This window comes from Bombus impatiens, unplaced genomic scaffold (genome assembly GCF_000188095.3).
Source record: "Bombus impatiens unplaced genomic scaffold, BIMP_2.2 scf_0389, whole genome shotgun sequence".
NCBI classification, from domain to species: domain Eukaryota; kingdom Metazoa; phylum Arthropoda; class Insecta; order Hymenoptera; family Apidae; genus Bombus; species Bombus impatiens.
Window position 1 is genome coordinate 625,515 of NT_176808.1, and position 19,631 is coordinate 645,145.

General features: G+C 29.6%; 4 protein-coding genes across 9 annotated transcripts; 2 read left to right on the plus strand and 2 right to left on the minus strand.

Annotated features, from left to right (window-relative positions):
* Nucleotides 1-1,850: 1,850 nt before the first annotated feature.
* Nucleotides 1,851-6,520, minus strand: LOC100747012 (sprouty-related, EVH1 domain-containing protein 1). Of its 4 annotated transcripts, XM_033321104.1 has the most exons (8): nucleotides 6,390-6,520; nucleotides 4,723-5,097; nucleotides 3,604-3,925; nucleotides 3,337-3,505; nucleotides 3,210-3,221; nucleotides 3,063-3,124; nucleotides 2,446-2,996; nucleotides 1,851-2,226 (listed from the first exon to the last, which is right to left on the minus strand). In XM_033321104.1, exons 2-8 carry the CDS (start codon nucleotides 4,740-4,742, stop codon nucleotides 2,070-2,072), a joined length of 1,293 nt encoding a protein of 430 aa, XP_033176995.1. In that variant the 5' UTR covers nucleotides 4,743-5,097; nucleotides 6,390-6,520; the 3' UTR covers nucleotides 1,851-2,069. The 4 variants fall into 4 exon arrangements, with proteins under 4 accessions (XP_033176995.1, XP_003490122.1, XP_003490121.1 ...); XM_003490074.4 differs by lacking the exon at nucleotides 3,210-3,221 and having other exon boundaries at nucleotides 2,070-2,226; nucleotides 3,063-3,088; XM_003490073.4 differs by lacking the exon at nucleotides 3,210-3,221 and having other exon boundaries at nucleotides 2,070-2,226.
* Nucleotides 6,521-6,638: 118 nt separating this feature from the next.
* On the plus strand, nucleotides 6,639-8,408 carry LOC100747213 (cyclin-C). Of its 2 annotated transcripts, XM_003490075.4 has the most exons (5): nucleotides 6,784-7,087; nucleotides 7,159-7,265; nucleotides 7,452-7,658; nucleotides 7,781-8,032; nucleotides 8,114-8,408. In XM_003490075.4, exons 1-5 carry the CDS (start codon nucleotides 7,056-7,058, stop codon nucleotides 8,317-8,319), a joined length of 804 nt encoding a protein of 267 aa, XP_003490123.1. In that variant the 5' UTR covers nucleotides 6,784-7,055; the 3' UTR covers nucleotides 8,320-8,408. The 2 variants fall into 2 exon arrangements, with proteins under 2 accessions (XP_033176997.1, XP_003490123.1); XM_033321106.1 differs by lacking the exons at nucleotides 6,784-7,087; nucleotides 7,159-7,265 and adding an exon at nucleotides 6,639-6,767.
* A 446-nt stretch (nucleotides 8,409-8,854) lies between these two features.
* Nucleotides 8,855-11,016, minus strand: LOC100747453 (general transcription factor IIH subunit 4). Of its 2 annotated transcripts, XM_003490077.4 has the most exons (7): nucleotides 10,424-11,014; nucleotides 10,232-10,356; nucleotides 9,910-10,115; nucleotides 9,653-9,826; nucleotides 9,490-9,576; nucleotides 9,178-9,393; nucleotides 8,855-9,086 (listed from the first exon to the last, which is right to left on the minus strand). In XM_003490077.4, the coding sequence occupies exons 1-7, from the start codon at nucleotides 10,935-10,937 to the stop codon at nucleotides 9,005-9,007; spliced, it is 1,404 nt and encodes a 467-aa protein (XP_003490125.1). In that variant the 5' UTR covers nucleotides 10,938-11,014; the 3' UTR covers nucleotides 8,855-9,004. The 2 variants fall into 2 exon arrangements, with proteins under 2 accessions (XP_003490125.1, XP_012241758.1); XM_012386335.3 differs by lacking the exon at nucleotides 8,855-9,086 and having other exon boundaries at nucleotides 9,210-9,383; nucleotides 10,424-11,016.
* Nucleotides 11,017-12,306: 1,290 nt separating this feature from the next.
* On the plus strand, nucleotides 12,307-19,598 carry LOC100747332 (cleavage and polyadenylation specificity factor subunit 1). Its single transcript, XM_003490076.4, has 20 exons — nucleotides 12,307-12,475; nucleotides 12,550-12,764; nucleotides 12,867-13,174; nucleotides 13,253-13,503; nucleotides 13,591-13,772; nucleotides 13,854-14,144; nucleotides 14,220-14,393; nucleotides 14,489-14,626; nucleotides 14,710-14,859; nucleotides 14,918-15,079; nucleotides 15,161-15,396; nucleotides 16,600-16,810; nucleotides 16,924-17,090; nucleotides 17,159-17,402; nucleotides 17,523-17,708; nucleotides 17,781-18,029; nucleotides 18,098-18,427; nucleotides 18,498-18,771; nucleotides 18,841-18,970; nucleotides 19,054-19,598. Exons 1-20 carry the CDS (start codon nucleotides 12,307-12,309, stop codon nucleotides 19,238-19,240), a joined length of 4,254 nt encoding a protein of 1,417 aa, XP_003490124.1. The 3' UTR covers nucleotides 19,241-19,598.
* Nucleotides 19,599-19,631: the final 33 nt, after the last annotated feature.

Sequence of the window (19,631 nt, forward strand, 5' to 3'; positions counted from 1 at the left end):
TAATTTACTTTGTTATTCCAAAGCAGCATCTGACTGTATCGCATATGTATTAGAAATTGTATTTCAAAAATGATGTAAAAACATCCTACAACATTTAGATCATGTTCACTGATTCTATCTATCATGTCACTTTAGAAGCTTCAATTTTAAATTATTAGTTTTTCTGCATTACCATTTATAATTATGTAGTATGAACCAGAAAACAACTATGCTTTTGTGTTGCGCTTAAAGATTTATAGCAATTTAATGAGATCAGAATTAATTCTTTGTCAACTAAAATTTGAATACAAAATATGGATTCTTAAAACAAATAAACCTTTAAAACCACACATTATGGTTTGTAAAGCCAATTATTTATAAAGCATACATAATCAGATCTTCGATAAGCGGAATTATTGCTAAAAACCAACCACGACCTTCTTTTAAAAATATCTTACTCTCCTAAATATGCAACAATGATATATTCATATCATTCAATTACTGTAAAATATATAGAATGAAACGAATTACCTCCTAATTACTAATGTAGTTAAAAAAATAATTAGGTATGCAAATAATACAATAAATCAGAATCTTTTAAAGAATGCCATATACATGTATGTATAGGTATCTTAAAGAACTATAATACACTATAAAATAGAAAGTTTCATGTTTCTGTAAACAATCTATTTTATGCAAACCAAGTTTACTATCCTTCAATATAGATATAGTTAGTTTTAAACTGAAAATATATTCCAATATACATAACAAGCCTCAAACTGACAATACATGTACTTAAAGTTTCTTATACTTATTTTCATTGTGCATGAAGTAACAATAAAATTGGTAGTACTAAAAGTACCATGCTAGTAAATAGTAAATACTGATATTATTTAGCATTTAACACTGTGCCAACATAGTAGCGTAAGAAGTTCCATTTAACAGATAACTGACTATGTAGTTTATATAAATATTGATATTTTGTAAATACAAAGAGCACAATACAAAAGATCCTTAAAAACAGAATTGCATGTTAGTGATATATAAACAAAATTATATTCTACTACATATATTCACAATCATTCCCGAATGATCGTATAATTTCTTTATAAAACATGATACAATTTTTAGTCATTAATTTCAATACATATTTGTGAAAGTGCAACTAGCTTTTACCAACCAGTTTGTGCTAATTACCAAAAGAGATTCAAAATCTGTACTTGAATAAAAATAAATTGAATTCGATTCAAATTATTTTTTCTAGTAAAATTATGTAAAATGCTAAAAAACAAATTTATCAATATTGACAATATTGGATTCAGATATACAAAAAAATGTACAAAATCTTACCTTAAAAACAAAAAAAAGGAAAGATAAAGCTAATTTAAGTAATATGTATAATTTTATGTGTATAAAATGTTACACATTATTTTTAATTTGTTTCATGAAATTCGAAATACAATACAAAGTACAAATTAATAAATAATATCTTTAACTTATTTATAATAAAATAAAAACTTTTAATTTATTTCTGTCTAATCATCTTTCTCGATAATAGCAGCAGAATTTAATCTTATAATACAGCAAACATTTTCTTTATCGTTTTTATATGAGGCGAAAACTAGCTTTCAAACTGGGAATAACAAATTACATTTCGTTTCTTGACTGATTTCTCACAGTGTGCACCATGTATCACAAATACTTGGTCAGTCCAGATAATATTATTATGGATCAATCATTCAGAGTAAATACTAAACGATGTCCATTCTCAAATTGTTAATGTACAGATGTGTCTAAATAATGCATTTGCTAATAAAATATACAAAATGTATGGAATATACATGATCTCAGGGCTAAATGCGATAATTTGCGCTCCTATTTTTTTCTTTCTTTTTTAAAAACAAATTATTTCAGAGATGACGCTGATGGATAAGTGCATGTACTGGAAGTTGTCTACCCCTTTGATACCTCTGACAACGGCCCATACTCAGATCATGACATTCATACACATTAGCCACAGCTCCGCGTGATGAAGAAAAATTAGTTGATTCAACTGAGTATGAAGCAGAGATATCAAAGGGTTCCTCCAGTTATTCCATCGGATGGTGACGTCCTCCACACATTCCACAGGACGTGCCACACCAATGAACAGCTCTTAGTGGAGGATAAATCCACAAGCAAGGAACGATCAGTGATAATAATGCCAAACCAAACCATCTGCGTCCACATCCTTCTTCTGTACTACAACTGCACAATTCAATATTGATTTATAATGTATTCTTAGCTATGTCTTGATAATCATCCCAAAAGTAAATAATAACGATTTAGTTAATGAATAACTATCGAATACATTATAGATATCAAAAACCTACATTTGAAAGCTTCTTTATGATACAACTGAGAAAGTAGTTCTAAAGAATAAAAAAAAATAGCTTAGACAAACATATCAGCAAAAATTTTACTCACCTGCAAGGATTTTGGGTAAAATCACCTTCAGCGTCACTCATACAGTGGTATAACATACCCTGAGCACAAGACAGACACGAAATTTTTGCGATTCCTCGTCTAATAGGATCAGGTGCGTATTCACAAGACCCCCTAGGATTGTGCTGCTCTGTGTACAGCTCTTGGCAATGTTTACATCGTAATCGGATATTACGTTTCATAGTATTTTTAGAAGGTTGGGATACTATAATATCTGGTTTCTTCAAAGAACTGCCGGTATTATGTCTATTTAATCGGTCTCCTTTATGATCACCGATGATGGGATATAAATATTCATGATTAAGCGTTGTGAGCTGCACATAAGAGTAGCTATCTGATCCAACATCTTCAGTTGATGCCAAAGGATGCTGAGATGGTGGCACTTTTATAGATGGTCCACCAATATAATGAATAGGTTTATGTGAATCAGGAAGATCTGAACACTGGGAATGATAATTGGACAGTCGTACTATTCCATGAGGTGTATCCGATGAGGGACGTGGTTCTGGTGGTTCCACAGGTAAATTTAAAGTCTGTGAAATAAATTCAATATTAAATGTGTTGATATATCTTATCTATTTCTTTTCAAAATAACATACCATAAAAACATCTTCATCCCCAACATCTAACGAGTTGCCATATAATGTGGTATTGGTCAACCCTGAATTATAGAAAATATATTGTTAAAACCTTATTTGAAGTAAACATTTATAAGTTAATATTTAAAATAACGTTGGTATCCTTACCATTTGTACATTCCATAAAAAGTAGCAGAAGAATAAAATTAATAAAAATTTATGTCATTATATTGTAAGATATATTAATTCTATCGTTATAATGGAAGTAGATGCTATAGTTAAATTAACAATTTACCTTCTAACAATTCTTCAACAGCTGTGCGAACACCTTTATCAAAAGCTCTTGCATCTGCAGCTGTTTGAAATGTTAATCCAAACTTTTTCTCTCCTGTCCTCCAGTGATGGAAGGTTGGCATTACCTTATTATATTCAAAATCTTTTTTAATTGTACAGCTAAGAACAACCTAGGAAAAGAAAATAACTCTGTATCATATTTTACAACAAATACACATACTACAATATATTTAAATTATTAATAAATATATTTATATATATATATTACTGATTGATCAGTGATGCGTTTCCCATAAATAAGGTATTCATGCATCTTCTCAGTTGCACCAGGTGGAGAACTGTTAGGAGATCCATGACTTTGGGTATTAGTAACACTTGTAGTTGATACAGATTGTATACTGCTAGTAATAGAGACAGTCGTAGTAGAAATACCAGATGCATTGGTATTATTAGACTGATGTCCACCTGAAGAAGTTGGTCTTCGTCTAACCGAAACATTTGCTAAACCACCGCCACTTAGAGGAACCCAACCACCTGAACTATCATCCCTTGTCATTACCTGGGCACGAACCCTCACCAAATAGTTACCACTAAAAATAAAATTTTAAGAAATTGCAAAGTGACCATTAATTAACAATAACACTTTTTAACATAAACATACTTATTAGAAATTGCTTAAAAAATTTCTTAGAAAAATATTTAAAACTTACATATATTATTTAATGCAAAGTAAAAGCATATTTATGGCATTTTATATTATTATTTTTTTATCACGAACAAAACTAATAATATATTTAAATATTAATTAACAATATTACACAGCTGTATAAAGAATTTGTTTCTGTCACATAAGGTTTATAGGAAATGAAATTTTATTCATAAATTTACACTTGGTAAGAAATATTGGAACTAATAAAAGATCGAGATTGGTTTAAAGATATTGTAAAAACGCGCAAGACCGATATGTACGCGAAAGCGAAGAATCGCTATTATGTACGAGATAGCAGATGTTACGCGCTGACATCGATTTAATGAATGAACGGTCACCCCTACACGGACAGAGGATAACACACCAACACTTGAATCGAAATCATACGTTTACTCGTGTAAATTTTTATAGGTGTTCAGCGATCATGACACGTTTCTAAGAAGAGAAGAATCGTTTGAAGGATCATGTAAAATTTGAGGAAATTGAAATGCAATGATTGATAAGTGTCGAAAATGTTGACAGGAGAATTAGTAGGACGAGGTCAGGCAGAACTGTCAGGTGCCGCACTGTAAACGTAATATCAAAGGAGCACAAAACTTAAGCCATAGTCATGGACATTTCAGGTTTCGGAGCGGAACAATCGTCAGAAAGTATCACAGACATTGTAATATTACTTACTCCTCTGACGCCTCTGTCATGGTTCGAGCTGTCGAAGCCTTTACTCAATGCCCACTTTTTCCCACACTTCACCATTTTCGTTGCATTGAAAAGACATTCGGCCACGATTCTGTTTATGGAGCTTTTTTAGGCTAGTGCCAACCACAGGAAGCGCCCTAGTCCTCCTCCCTCTCGCATTCCCCGTAGAGTTCATCCCCACGCCCGACTCGAACTCGCAGTCCACGCCTGCTCCCTTTAGGTTTTACCGACCGTCGCTTTCGTTTCGAAAACATCTCTTTTTCTGTATCTTCTCCAATACATCTTCCACAATTGAAATATCAATCATTTTGCCAAAATATAACCGTACCGTATAATTTCTTTCGTTCCTATTTTTCACTGAAATCACAAAAAACTATACTGGCCAAAAACTCGCGCATCGACATTCACCCCGTAAAATTGACTAACTATATGCTAGCTATCGACGCTTTTACAATGAAAGCTACCGGTCTGCGCAACAGGATTCATTCATCGATGCTGCCCATACAGTCTTGTTAATAATTAAGCGCGCTAACGTCTCTATGGCGGACAATGTACGTTTAAGTTACTCATGATCCTGCGAAATTACTTTATTACTTATCAAATATTTCACTATAATCCTTATCCTCTTTTATTGTATAATTTTAACATGCTTTAAGCCTTTGAATTCTCGTGTGACATTATTTTTCCATAAAATTTACATAAAAATTATTTTGCATTATAATTTCCTGACTTTCTGATAAAAATCTCTTATAAATTGTTACATATTTATCTCATTTTATTAAACGATTTCCTATATTATATCAAACATTAACGAATAATACTTACACGTTATTTTTAACTTTATATTTCAATAAATTGTAATTTAGCAATTAATGTACATTACAGGATGTTACCATATATATAATAATGTCATATAATCTAATAATGAGTTATTTATTTTATAAAACGCGGTATTGACTTTGTTACTTCTATCGGTTGGTGTATCCTTATTTAAATACGTCCCTGAACTTGAGGCGTTCATTTTCCAGTACATTTATCTAGTCGATGTTAAACCGTAATTATGAATCGATAATAGAACAAATTTTTATTATATGTACCATATAATGCTTGATTTGTTTTATACATACAGAATTCAATGATATTTAAAAAACGTTTAAAAACTAATATACATACATGTATATGTATATATGCTATTTTCATAAAGAAGCTCAAGGAAAAATGTCAGTAATTTTAGTAGCGTGTTATATTAATAAAGTAACTGAATAAATGAAAATATCGATTTTATAGAATAATTCAAATAAAAAACAAAAGTGAAACTAAAACACTTGAAGTATTATAAAATAAATGAAAAAGATGTTTATTAATTTAATTAATTTGCTTTTTAAATTAGATATATCTAAATAATTTTCAGACGTATAAAACTTTTAAACACTATATTTCATAATTGTTAAAAAAAAAGATGTCTACAAAGTATATTTAAAATACGATAAACAATGAAAATAAACAGTATACAACAATATACAAATTCACGAGACAAATGTTAAATTATAGTAATATAATTTTAAACAACTCCTTAATTTATTTTTAAAAAATTAACTAATTATTACAATTAATGATCGATAAGTGTTGACGAAGTGAAACATACATACATTACTTCATCCTCATACTCCCACGCGTAGAAAGAAACATTGATCCATATTTTTCTTTAGTTAAGTCATTTTATGTGTGTTTATTTTACACAAAACATGTACTGTGTAATATACTTTATCACGTAAAATATCAGAAAAGTTTTAGAAGTATGTTATATCTGAGATATTAAAACTTCTATTTGTACCGCGTTGCATTATCAGTTACATTCGGGAAAACGTCTTTTTAAGTATTTCCGGTACTAAAAAGTTACTGGTATAGGATTTAACATGGATCTAACCATGGATCTAAGTTATCGGAGGTTAACTTTTAACAAATAGCGATGCAGAAAACATAGGGAAATTTGACGGGACGATATGAAGAAATGTTGCATCAAATAGGTACAAGTCACTAAATCTATTGAAATTGGTAAATTTTCAAACACAAGATTACTTAAATCACGTTAAAATTGTTTTAGAAAATATAAATTTAAATAATACGAGTGACCATGAAAATATGTTGACAGTCGTGATGTTCGTACTAAATTTTATAAATATGTAGTGACTAAAGTAAATAACAACTAAATGAATAAATGCAAACCGGCATATTTTAGAATCTGGAAATAATCGAGAGACGTTTACAGTGATATACAACTTGCTTATTTTTCCGGCAATTAACTTAATATTAATATGGCTGGCAATTTTTGGCAAAGTTCACATCAGTAAGATATTCTCATAAGCTCTTATTTTGCAACTTTATTTCATAATACAAATAAATACTTCATGCTTTTAGTCAACAATGGCTTCTAGATAAACAGGATTTAGTGCGAGAACGACAACATGATCTTTCAATTTTCACAGAAGAAGAATATCAAAAATTATTCATCTTTTTTTCTAATCGTAAGCTAAATGTTCGATTAGCCAATTAATCCAAAATGTTGTCAATGTGACTTAATATTGCGAAGATTAGGGAATATTGTTATACCATGAGTTCAATGTAACTGTATTTGTATCATTTATATACATCACGTGCTTATATATCTGTTTATTAAATAATTTAAATAAGTATTTTCTGTACTTTTTCAGTAATACAAGTATTGGGTGAACAGTTGAAGCTAAGACAACAAGTTATAGCCACAGCAACTGTTTATTTTAAAAGATTTTATGCTCGCAACAGCTTAAAGTGTATAGATCCTTTATTACTAGCACCTACATCAGTTTTTCTAGCTTCAAAGGTAGAAGAATTTGGAGTTATTTCTCACAATAGATTAATTGCAGCTTGTCAAACTGTAGGTACGTAATTGTATGTATACTATATATAATAAATAGAATAAGATAAATATCGAATGAAATAAGTCTATATCAAAGAAAAGAAATATGTGATGATTTAAGATAGTTATTATTATATATTTCAGTAAAAAATAAATTCAATTATGCCTATTCACAAGAATTTCCTTATCGTGGAAGCCATATCTCAGAATGTGAATTTTATCTTCTGGAACACCTAGATTGTTGTTTAATAGTATATCAACCATATCGACCTTTACTAATCCTCATTCAAGATGTAGGGCCAGATGAACAATTACTTACATTGGCTTGGCGTATAATTAATGATAGTTTACGTACAGATGTATGTTTATTATATCCACCACACCAAATAGCTATTGGTAGGAAAATATAAAGAGTACTTTAATAATAGGATGTATTATATCTTTTATATTATGATATATCATTGAAAATATTTTTAGGATGTTTACAAATAGCTTGTGTCATATTACAAAAAGATTTAAAAGCATGGTTTGCTGAATTAAATGCTGATATGGAAAAAATTCAAGAGATTGCACGTTACATCATTAATTTATATGAACTATGGAAAACATACGATGAAAAGAAAGAAATTCAAAGTTTATTATCTAAAATGCCAAAACCTACACCATCACCACCACAGCACTGACAGCAAGTTCTTTTATCATCTAATATTTGGGACTGATACTCTATACAAAAAATTGAATATCTTTTCTTTCATTAAACAAATTTAAATTACATACAAATGAACTGATTCATTTTGTGTATTAATTTTTGAATATTCCATCACATTTTTACATTATCTTTTTAAACAAAGCTATGATAAATAAAAATTATCTTGTATATTTTATCAAAATCATTTATATTTTATTAAATAGAAAATAAGTTTCAAAATTATAGATATTGTGTACAAGCGGGTAATCTGTAACTATATAATAAGAACAAAATTAGTTTCTCATTAAAAATCTCAATATACAATATGTATTTGCTTACGTAATTTATTACGACGAATTGTTAATTTTTAGTTGGCAATGGTTAAACTTCTTCATTAAAATAACCTGAGATGTTAATAAATAATTGATACAAACTGATAAAAATTGATCATATTTATTTTTCGCCTTAAATGACTTAGATTTTTATATTCTTACACATTTTTGTTTTTCATTTATAATATTTAAATTTATACTTTATACACTTTATGGCATATAACAAAATATTTAATGAATCATTTATCTTGCAAATATTAAAAATGAAAAAATAATTATAATTGAAAAGGAAATTTTACTATATGAATTGTTTGTAAACAGTAGTTTTCTAGCACTATTCTTGCTGTACTAACTGGAACCTTTGGAATATCGTTTCCAAAATTTTTTTACGTCGTCATGACCTGCTTTCGTAACTACTATAGTCCGTTTCCTACAAAAACAAAATATTTCATACTCTAAGCATTTGTTTATTTAATTCTTAAAAAATATATATAAATAAAATATTTAATATAGAAACAAACCTTTCGTTTTGCCAAATTAGTACTCCAGTAGAAAGAGCATGATCTCTAAGCACTTCAAAATCAGTTTGAGAAAGAAACTGACTATATAAAACTCCTTCACTAAATATGAATCTATTTCTTTCATTTTCCCATAATTTAATTTGATCTACTATAGTTGGTGGTAAAACTGGAGGACCTGCTTCTATCATTTTACCATGAGCATGTTGCTGCAAATAACTGTTGATATAGCAGAGTTCAAATTAACTGTTTACTTTGATAGTTTATTATATATATATATATATTTATATAAGAATTATTTCAATAAAGACATACCCTACAATTTGGGCAGCAGTAATTCCACTTTTCAGAGCTTGACGTACAGAATCTCTTGTTAATATTGACACAACCAGGTTTGGAAACCTATAAACAAAATAGTTTAACCTTTTATATGAGTGTCAATCAATAGGGAGTGAATTTGACTTCTTCAAATACATACCTATATAACATCTCACAAAATAATCCAAGTAAAGCTACTTGTAAATTCGAGTTTGTATAAGCATATACTCTGTAATTTGTTTCAACAACAATGTAACCCTCCTTCTCTGGATCTCTAGACAATGGTTTATTTTGCCCAGTTGCAATATTTAATGCTAATCTTGTGGGATAAAATCTAAACATATTCATTGAATATAACGTTATTATTTATCTTAAATAATTAAAACTATTTTAATAAAAAGAAATGTTACATTTTACCTTCCAGCTTTTCGTTTTCTTTGATAAACCAAACCAAATTCTCTTAAATGTTGTAAAAATGTTGACAGACCTTCGGACATTCCTTCAGTACTATAATCTTTACCAAGTGTCGAGAAATTTAATTGAAATAAAAAAGTAAGACATTCAACTAGGTCAAGTCCTCTTGCTTCTATTGTATCTAGGTATTGTAAAATAAAATACCACACCTATAATGTATTTAAAGTAATAAATATAGCATAAAATTTACACGTTTTTACTTTTATTTGGTAAATTTAATCTTAGTTTACTAACAGTATTAGAAGAGGTAATTTTGTTTAGGTACCTGCGATGCAGTTTCCAATAACAAAAATTGGAAACCTGCTTGTGTAATAACTGGGCTTCCATCAGCTTCATCTCGCTTCATCAAGCCAGCATGTAAAAGAATTCTAACAGCATCAGCAGATATACCTATAATGTAAAATAATAGTAATTATTCATATCAAAGTTCTAAAAAGATATATTTTCAATAGATTACCTTCTTGCTGTTGTGAACCAACCATGTAATGTAAAACACATTCCCACCTTTCTAATGCATATGAATCTAAAAATGCAACATCTCTAGGTTTACTATCAGTTTCTAATTGGTTCGACATTGTCCATGGTTTTCCACCTCCCAAAAGAACGATTTTTAAGTTTTTCTTGAATGTAGTATTTAAAATCCATCCAGGTAGTCCACCTGGTATTGATGCTTCTTTCCATACATTTAGTTCATTTAGTATCAAAACTACTTTTTGATGTTCCTCAAAATGAAGTTTAGAACACCAAGAGGCAATAACTGCTTGAGGTACAGGTTGTTCAACAAATAATAATCGCATAACATAATGTTTTGCTATTACTGGCAATTCCCGAAACACAGCCAAGCAAATTGGAGGATTATGATATAATTTGTTTAATACTTCTGGTGGACGTGATTTTAAATATTCTTGAAGATTTTTACATTGCAATCCAGCTGGCCGTAACAAGTTTTTTCCACTTATTGCATTTGACATTTTTTATATTTAATGAAGAATTATATATAATATCGAGTAATACTTGTATTTATATTTATTATATTTAATATAAAAAAATATCTTTTATTTGTATTTCATTTTAAGTATAAAGATATATTTATATTTATCCTTTTACATAGATAATAATATAAACTATCTTAACAAATCACACAAATAATATTATACCTTATATAAACATTACATTGCGTATGACAACTACAAAATTAATATCTACAATCTCGTATCTTTTCTACAATTCACCGTCCACCTTTCTCGCGGTGCTTAACACACTTAATAGCTTGGTTTAAGACATAACATAAAACATATAAAAGATACGCAAATTCATTTTAAATATTATTTTATTTCTCTTTAACCTTATTGGTTACAAAAGTAAGCAATTTCATATTTTTACGTACTTCAGAAAATTATGATTATAGCTAAATTATTAGGTCAAAAATAAAATTCTAACAAAAGTAATATAATAATTACGCTTATTTTTTATATTTAATAAACTTGGAATCATAAACTATAGACTGTAAGTTATGTTGTGTGATCTTTCCAAGGTTTTGGGGAATTTAGCGCGGTTACAGCCTGTAACTGTTCGCGTTACAACTTCAAACAATTCGAAAACTAACTCAACGTTTGAATGAAAAAATAAACAACGAGAAAGATTAACTTGAAAAATAATTTATATTTAAAAATGAATATTTATAATAGATTGACTACTTTAACAAAGATTTGCGCTTTAATAAAATTTATTTAGACTCTGAGCATGACAGCTCTAACGGCTCAACATTCTAACGATTTTCTCTGTTTTTAGGTTGCAGAGTAGCCCATTTATCTGTTGATTAGCCAATTTATTTGTTGTTCAATAAGATAAATTCTTATTAACTAATGCTAATAAACATCAATTTGATTGGAGTTTACAATATTAGAAAGCGAGTGATTTATGCCTTGGCAATGTTCTTTCCCACGGTCATGAAAATAAATGCGAAATTTGAGAGTGATCACAGTTGTTACTGATAAATTATTTTGACATTTAATAAATAAATTTGTTAAATAACTTTTGTTCGTTGCCTCGGCTACGCTACTGTACAGTTAAATTCGCAGCGCTAGAATTTACCCTATTATCATACAAGATACTCACGTTAGAGGGAACCACAAATCTATACCAATTTATAATAGTTACATGCAACTAGTTATAAATTGGAAGTAGTGCATTTTGTATTTGAGTAGTGGTATGTTATATCAAATAGCATGTAATACTGAATACAAAATATATAAGTACATACTTCATACAACAATAAAAGAAGTATTGCACTGTGTATACTAACCTTTATAGAATATGATTTTGTAATGTCATAACAAAATGTATTCGATATGTAAAAGTACTCATCCAGCTACAGGAGTAGAGCACGCAATAACGTGTTACTTCTTTAATCGTTCAGAAAAATGTCTCGCAGTAGCCGGCGCAAATATTATTAGAATATTTCGTTTAATTCCAGATGTGGATATAACGAAGAAAGAAAAATACACAGGTATATTCAACTAATTATTTGTTATTTGAAAAGAAACAGATTAAGTAGCGTAGTTAAATATTACTTTTTTTTAGAATCGCGTCCACCGAAAATGAAATTAGAATGTTTATCTCAATATACTTTACACGGAAATGTAATGTCAATGCAAGCTGTAACTCTTGTTGGATCTCAAAGAGATTCTCTTTTGTTAAGCTTTCGTGATGCAAAATTATCAGTTGTAGAGTATGATCAAGATACACATGACCTTAGAACAGTATCTCTACATTACTTTGAAGAAGAAGAAATACGGGTAATTAACATTGTTAAAAAATATTTAAAACTTATATGTTTCAAAATATAGGATAAATTGCAAATCCAAGACATGACATAATTATTTGTATCATTTTTTTAGGATGGGTGGACAAATCATCACCATATTCCAATAGTTAGAGTAGATCCTGAAGGTAGATGTGCAGTAATGTTAATATATGGTAGAAAATTAGTTGTCTTACCTTTCAAGAAGGATCCAAGTCTTGATGATGGAGATTTATTAGATAATTCAAAAGCGTTATCCAATAAAACTCCTATATTATCATCATATATGATTGTACTAAAAAGCTTAGAAGAGAAAATGGATAACATAATAGATTTACAATTTTTACATGGTTATTATGAACCAACATTATTAATATTATATGAGCCAGTAAGGACATTTTCTGGGTAAGATTTTTAATATGTTTAATTGAACTTGTTTGATTCAACTTTTAATAAAATAATAAATATAATGTAAAATTTTAGACGTATTGCAGTTAGACAAGATACTTGTGCTATGGTTGCAATATCATTAAATATTCAACAAAGAGTACACCCTATAATTTGGTCTGTGTCAAATTTACCATTTGATTGCTATCAAGCAGTACCAGTGAAGAAACCGCTTGGTGGTACTTTAATTATGGCAGTCAATTCTCTTATTTATTTAAATCAAAGTATACCACCTTATGGAGTATCCCTAAATAGTCTAGCAGAAACCAGTACAAATTTTCCATTAAGTTGGTATTAAATAATATATATTTCAAAATACAGCTAAATTTATTAATGTTTTATTAATATTTATTAATATCTTATTATTATTATAGAACCACAAGAAGGAGTAAAAATAAGCTTAGAAGGTTCACAAGTTGCATTTATATCTTCAGATCGTTTAGTCATTTCATTAAAAAGTGGAGAATTGTATGTGTTATCCTTATTTGCGGATAGTATGCGTTCGGTAAGAGGTTTCCATTTTGACAAAGCTGCAGCAAGTGTATTAACATCATGTGTAAGCATAACGTAATATAATTTAATTTTATATACTTTATATAAAAACATCTTTCCCTGTATAAAATATCATAAAACTTAGGTGTGCATGTGTGAAGATAATTATCTGTTTCTGGGATCTCGTCTTGGTAATTCACTATTATTAAGATTTACTGAAAAAGAACCAGAAAATTTACAAAATACGAATGAGAACGAAATAATACTCGAAGAAAATGAGACTGAAGAAACTCCAGCAAAAAAAATAAAACAAGATTTCATAGGAGATTGGATGGCATCTGATGTATTAGATATAAAAGATCCAGAAGAATTAGAAGTGTATGGAAGTGAGAGAGAAACGCATACTTCCATCCAGATCACATCATATATATTTGAAGTATTTTTATATATTATGACAAATAACTGATTGAAAACAATAAGGTATTACAAACGTGCACTTAAATTCTTGCAGGTATGTGATAGTTTGTTAAATATTGGTCCATGTGGCAACATATCTATGGGTGAACCAGCTTTTCTATCAGAAGAATTTTCACATAGTCAAGATCCTGATGTTGAACTTGTTACAACTTCTGGATATGGTAAAAATGGGGCACTTTGTGTCCTTCAACGTTCTATTCGGCCTCAAGTAAATAATTGTTTTATACTTTGAATAATTTGTGAATTATTTAAATTCAAATATTTTACAAGATATGATAAAAATACTGTTTACATTTAAAACAGGTTGTTACTACATTTGAATTGCCAGGATGTGAAGATATGTGGACTGTTATTGGTACATTAAATAACGATGAACAAATAAGACCGGAAGCAGAAGGAAGCCATGCTTTTTTAATTCTAAGTCAAGAAGATTCAACAATGGTACTATACTTTCTATATAGCCATAATTTTTAGTTTCTAAATATAGTAATATATTGTTTAAGATTAAAATATCTTATATTTAGATACTGCAAACTGGTCAAGAAATTAATGAAGTAGATCAAAGTGGATTCAGTACACAAGGAAGTACAATATTTGCTGGAAATCTTGGTGCAAATAGATACATAGTGCAAGTTACTCAAATGGGTGTACGCCTTCTACAAGGAATTGAACAGGTACATACAATGTTATTCCAATTGTACTTAAATATAAATATTCATATCATAATTACAGATTCAACACATGCCCATAGATCTTGGATGCCCAATTGTACATGCAAGCTGTGCAGATCCTTATGTGACATTACTTTCCGAAGATGGACAGGTCATGTTATTGACTCTAAGAGAAGGGCGTGGAACTGCAAAATTGCATGTTCAAGCAGCCAATTTATTATTTGTAAGTTTATAACGCTATTATGTGTTTATTATTGTTCTATTGTAGTATTTGATTAACTCTCTTATTTTATCCAAATTTTAGCGTCCTCAAATAGAAGCATTATGTGCTTATAGAGATGTTAGCGGAATATTTACAACACAATTACCTGAAAATGTAGAAGATGAAGCACCTGAAGAAGAACACAATATAGAAGAACCACCTATTGTTGGTAATATTGATAATGAAGATGATCTACTGTATGGTGATGCACCAGCTTTTCAAATGCCTACACCATCACATACTAAAACATCTGAAGGGGTATCTAAAAGAACTCCTTGGTAAGTTTATTTCAATTCAAAGTTATTCATTGATACTATATTAAATAACATATACATGTCGGAGATGAAAGGACATCGAAGCCTCCCCTTTGGAACTTCGGGATAATCCCCTAACACCGTAATCTAGATTCTATCATAGGCGTAATTAAACAATTGTCGTCTTTCGATCCGATTGTATTTGTTCGAGATTTGTGATAATGAGCTTGGGCTCAAGGCCCAGCCAGTCGCCGAATGTGGCCGCGGTCACGGGATGAACGCTTTATCTAACAAAGGTACGGAGTAATTCTATAGCTCTCCTTAAAAGAAATATTTGTAGCGGCACGCGACTGTAAACATTCCAACGGTTTCTGTCCCGTGGCTCGCCACACGCAGGCGCTATTCTTCGAGTAAGATGATTGCCAGATGTCCTATTCTTCGGGTATGATGGTTACCAGATGCCGATGCGTCTCCACAGTGCGTAATCAGCTAGCCCGAGGGCCATTATAAACATTAAGATCTAGTTACCTAAAGTCCTTCAAACAGACAAACAGTCTTTGTCCCAACTGCGGGAAGATAGGGGAGATCTATTTTTTTTCAACGAACGACGTCTCCCACTAGCAACTTTCCCTCGAGGGCGGCTAGCATCCTTTTCTAACCACCGATATGGAGATTGACCAATTAGCCGCACCGACGCCAATTTCCCTTACTTTCCGAACGAAGGCTTTTTTCGACGAATCCGATGATCTCGTGTCCTTAGACACACCCCATATAGTTTTCCTCTGTGGCATTGTTGGGACGGAAAGTCATTCTTTCTCGCGGTCCCATCGACGAATAGAGTAACACTTTACGATCAGTGAATATTACGCGTCCGACTTAGATTTTGTGAGCACGTTCATCTATCATCCCGTCGACCGCGGATTCGTTATTGAACCTAGGATCATTGTCATTAGTTTCTCGAGTATCTAATTACCACGGTTACTTGTCCAATTCTATAATAATCGTATTTGCACTAGTCAATGTCTTCTCAACGACAATGTATAATCCAAACGAAGTTTCGTTTCACGCCCCGAACTCTAATTCTAATGTAAACCCGACATACATATACATATTATTACATAACATATTTAAAATATTCAATTCAATATGTTATATTCTCTTCATATTAAAATATAAATTTAAATATACAAAATAAAATATAGATTTAAATATTCTTGACATACATAGGTGGCAAAAACATTTACAAGAGATAAAACCAACATATTGGTTATTAGTATATAGAGATAGCGGAACGCTAGAAATTTATTCTCTTCCTGACTTACGCTTATCCTATCTTATCCGCAATTTTGGATATGGACAATATGTGTTACATGACAGTATGGAATCTACAACATTACAAACAACGCCTGTAAATGAAATTCCTAATCCTGAAATGCAGGTATTGTAAATAATTTAATTGAATTTAATATTATATTTTAACATACATATAAAATTAAATAAAAAATATAATTAATTAATTAACTATGAATTGATTAAATAACATATAATTAGGTGCGAGAAATTTTAATGGTAGCATTGGGTCATCATGGAAATAGGCCAATGCTGTTAGTACGACTTGATTCTGAACTTCAGATTTATCAAGCATATAGATATCCAAAAGGTCATTTAAAATTAAGATTTAAAAAATTAGATCATGGTATAATACCAGGACAGTTAAGGTATATATATATTTTTTAATTGTAGTGTTTTTATTTTCATGATTTGTAATTATTAATTTCCTTCATAGACCAAAACCAAGGGATGAGGATATACCTATGATGAATGAAACTCGACATTGCATGATGCGTTATTTTAGTAATATCGCTGGATACAATGGTGTATTTATTTGCAGTGATTATCCTCATTGGATATTTCTTACAGGACGTGGTGAATTACGTACTCATCCAATGGGTATTGATGGTCCTGTTACCTCATTTGCACCTTTTAATAATATAAATTGTCCACAAGGATTTCTATATTTCAATAGAAAGGTATCATTATTCAGATTAATATAATTTATATTTTTTATTATTACGATTAATAATTATTATCTATTATAATTACTAAAATTGAGTTAGAGTGTAGGTGTACATTTTACATTTTAATTTTAGGAAGAATTGAGAATATGTGTTTTACCAACTCATTTATCATATGATGCTCCATGGCCTGTTAGAAAAGTACCATTACGATGTACACCACATTTTGTTACATATCATCTTGAAAGTAAAACTTACTGTGTCATAACAAGTATAGCTGAACCACTTAAAAGTTATTATAGATTCAATGGTGAAGATAAGGTATAAATAAAAGCATAACATCTAAAATAAAATCGCGAAAATAAAAATAACATTTTTGTTATTATTTTTAAGGAATTTACAGAAGAAGAACGACCAGAACGATTTATTTACCCTTCACAAGAACAATTTTCAATAGTATTGTTTTCACCTGTTTCATGGGAAACTATTCCCAATACTAAAATTGAACTTGATCAGTGGGAACATGTTACTTGTTTAAAGAACGTTTCTCTAGCTTATGAAGGTACACGATCTGGTTTAAAAGGTTACATAGTATTGGGAACAAATTATAATTATGGTGAAGATATTACAAGCAGAGGAAGGGTGAATTTTACTTTTATATGAAATGCATTAAATATATATTGGATTTTATTTAGAGATTTATTTTATAGATACTTATATTCGATATAATTGAAGTTGTACCTGAACCTGGTCAACCTTTAACAAAAAATAGATTCAAACAAATTTATGCAAAAGAACAAAAAGGTCCGATTACTGCAATTACACAAGTATCTGGCTTTCTAGTGTCAGCAGTTGGCCAAAAAATTTATATTTGGCAATTGAAAGATAATGATCTTGTTGGGGTTGCTTTCATAGATACACAAATTTACATTCATCAAATGTTAAGCATTAAAAGCTTAATTTTAATAGCTGATGTATATAAATCTATTAGTTTATTAAGATTTCAAGAAGAATATAGAACATTATCTCTTGTCAGTAGAGTAAGTACAAGTGTTTTTATAATTTTTTATTTCTTCAGTAGGGAAATTTTTAAGAGAATATCTTTTTCAGGATTTCAGGCCAGCTGAAGTTTATACTATTGAATATTTAATTGACAATACTAATTTAGGATTTCTTGTGGCTGATGGTGAAAGTAATATGGCTTTATTTATGTACCAACCAGAATCGCGAGAAAGTCTTGGAGGACAAAAACTAATTAGAAAAGCTGATTTTCATCTTGGACAAAAAGTAAACACATTTTTTCGTATAAAATGCAGAGTTTCAGATCCAGCAAATGATAAAAAGCATTTCTCTGGTGCAGATAAAAGACATGTTACTATGTATGGTGAGTTCAACTTAAAAAATTTTCTCACTTAAATATTTAAATAAATTTGTAACAATTTTATTTTGTTAGCATCACTTGATGGTAGTCTTGGTTATATCTTACCCGTACCAGAAAAAACATATAGAAGATTACTTATGTTACAAAATGTTCTGGTAACACACATTTGCCACATTGCTGGTTTAAATCCCAAAGCATATCGGTAATTATTATATTAAAAGAGGTTATTTATTAACATTTAAATAATAAATATTTGTTACAATTCATTATTTTTTATTTTTTTAGTACTTATAAAAGTCATATTCGAACTCAAGGTAATCCTGCAAGGGGTATTATTGATGGTGACTTAGTCTGGCGTTATCTTTATTTACCTAACAATGAAAAGATAGACGTAGCAAAAAAGATTGGAACACGTGTACAAGAAATAATAGAAGATCTTACGGAGATAGATCGACAAACGGCTCATTTTTAAGATAGTGCCTTTTCATCATTTCAAAAGAAGAATATTTTAAAGATTCTTCCATTTGGTTCTTGAATGGTGAAAAATTTAACTGAAAGAATATTTTTCCTATTCCAAATAATAATAGTTACTTATATTTATACTTTTCATAAAACATACATGGTTAAATTAAGATTTTTGTAAACATAGTTGAAATTTAAATATAAATCATTATAACGAATGTGAGTGTATATAAATACATTAACTAAATGAATTTTGTACAGATCATGAATGTAATGTTTTTTAACTTGCTAAATTCACGAGTTATTTTGTCAAGAAAACGTATACAATATTAATTTAGGCAATAAATTTTTATAAAGATTGAAATACATTTAAAATCTTTTCTATATTTCTATAACTTGGT

Excerpts from the sequence above, each read along its gene's own strand:
- LOC100747012 (XM_033321104.1), bottom strand. The coding sequence starts at position 4,742 with ATGACAGAGGCGTCAGAGGA. Across the intron at positions 3,506-3,603 it reads AACGCATCACTGATCAATCA|GTTGTTCTTAGCTGTACAAT; the intron begins GTAATATATATA and ends TTCTTTTCCTAG. Across the intron at positions 2,997-3,062 it reads GGGATGAAGATGTTTTTATG|ACTTTAAATTTACCTGTGGA; the intron begins GTATGTTATTTT and ends TTTATTTCACAG.
- LOC100747213 (XM_003490075.4), top strand. The coding sequence starts at position 7,056 with ATGGCTGGCAATTTTTGGCAAAGTTCACATCA. Across the intron at positions 7,659-7,780 it reads TGCAGCTTGTCAAACTGTAG|TAAAAAATAAATTCAATTAT; the intron begins GTACGTAATTGT and ends TATATATTTCAG. Across the intron at positions 8,033-8,113 it reads ACCACACCAAATAGCTATTG|GATGTTTACAAATAGCTTGT; the intron begins GTAGGAAAATAT and ends AAATATTTTTAG.
- LOC100747453 (XM_003490077.4), bottom strand. The coding sequence starts at position 10,937 with ATGTCAAATGCAATAAGTGGAAAAAACTTGTTACGGCCAGCTGGATTG. Across the intron at positions 10,357-10,423 it reads TGGTTCACAACAGCAAGAAG|GTATATCTGCTGATGCTGTT; the intron begins GTAATCTATTGA and ends TTTACATTATAG. Across the intron at positions 9,087-9,177 it reads CTAATTTGGCAAAACGAAAG|GAAACGGACTATAGTAGTTA; the intron begins GTTTGTTTCTAT and ends TTGTTTTTGTAG.
- LOC100747332 (XM_003490076.4), top strand. The coding sequence starts at position 12,307 with ATGTATTCGATATGTAAAAGTACTCATCCAGCTACAGGAGTAGAGCAC. Across the intron at positions 14,627-14,709 it reads GTCAAGAAGATTCAACAATG|ATACTGCAAACTGGTCAAGA; the intron begins GTACTATACTTT and ends TCTTATATTTAG. Across the intron at positions 16,811-16,923 it reads TTCCTAATCCTGAAATGCAG|GTGCGAGAAATTTTAATGGT; the intron begins GTATTGTAAATA and ends ACATATAATTAG.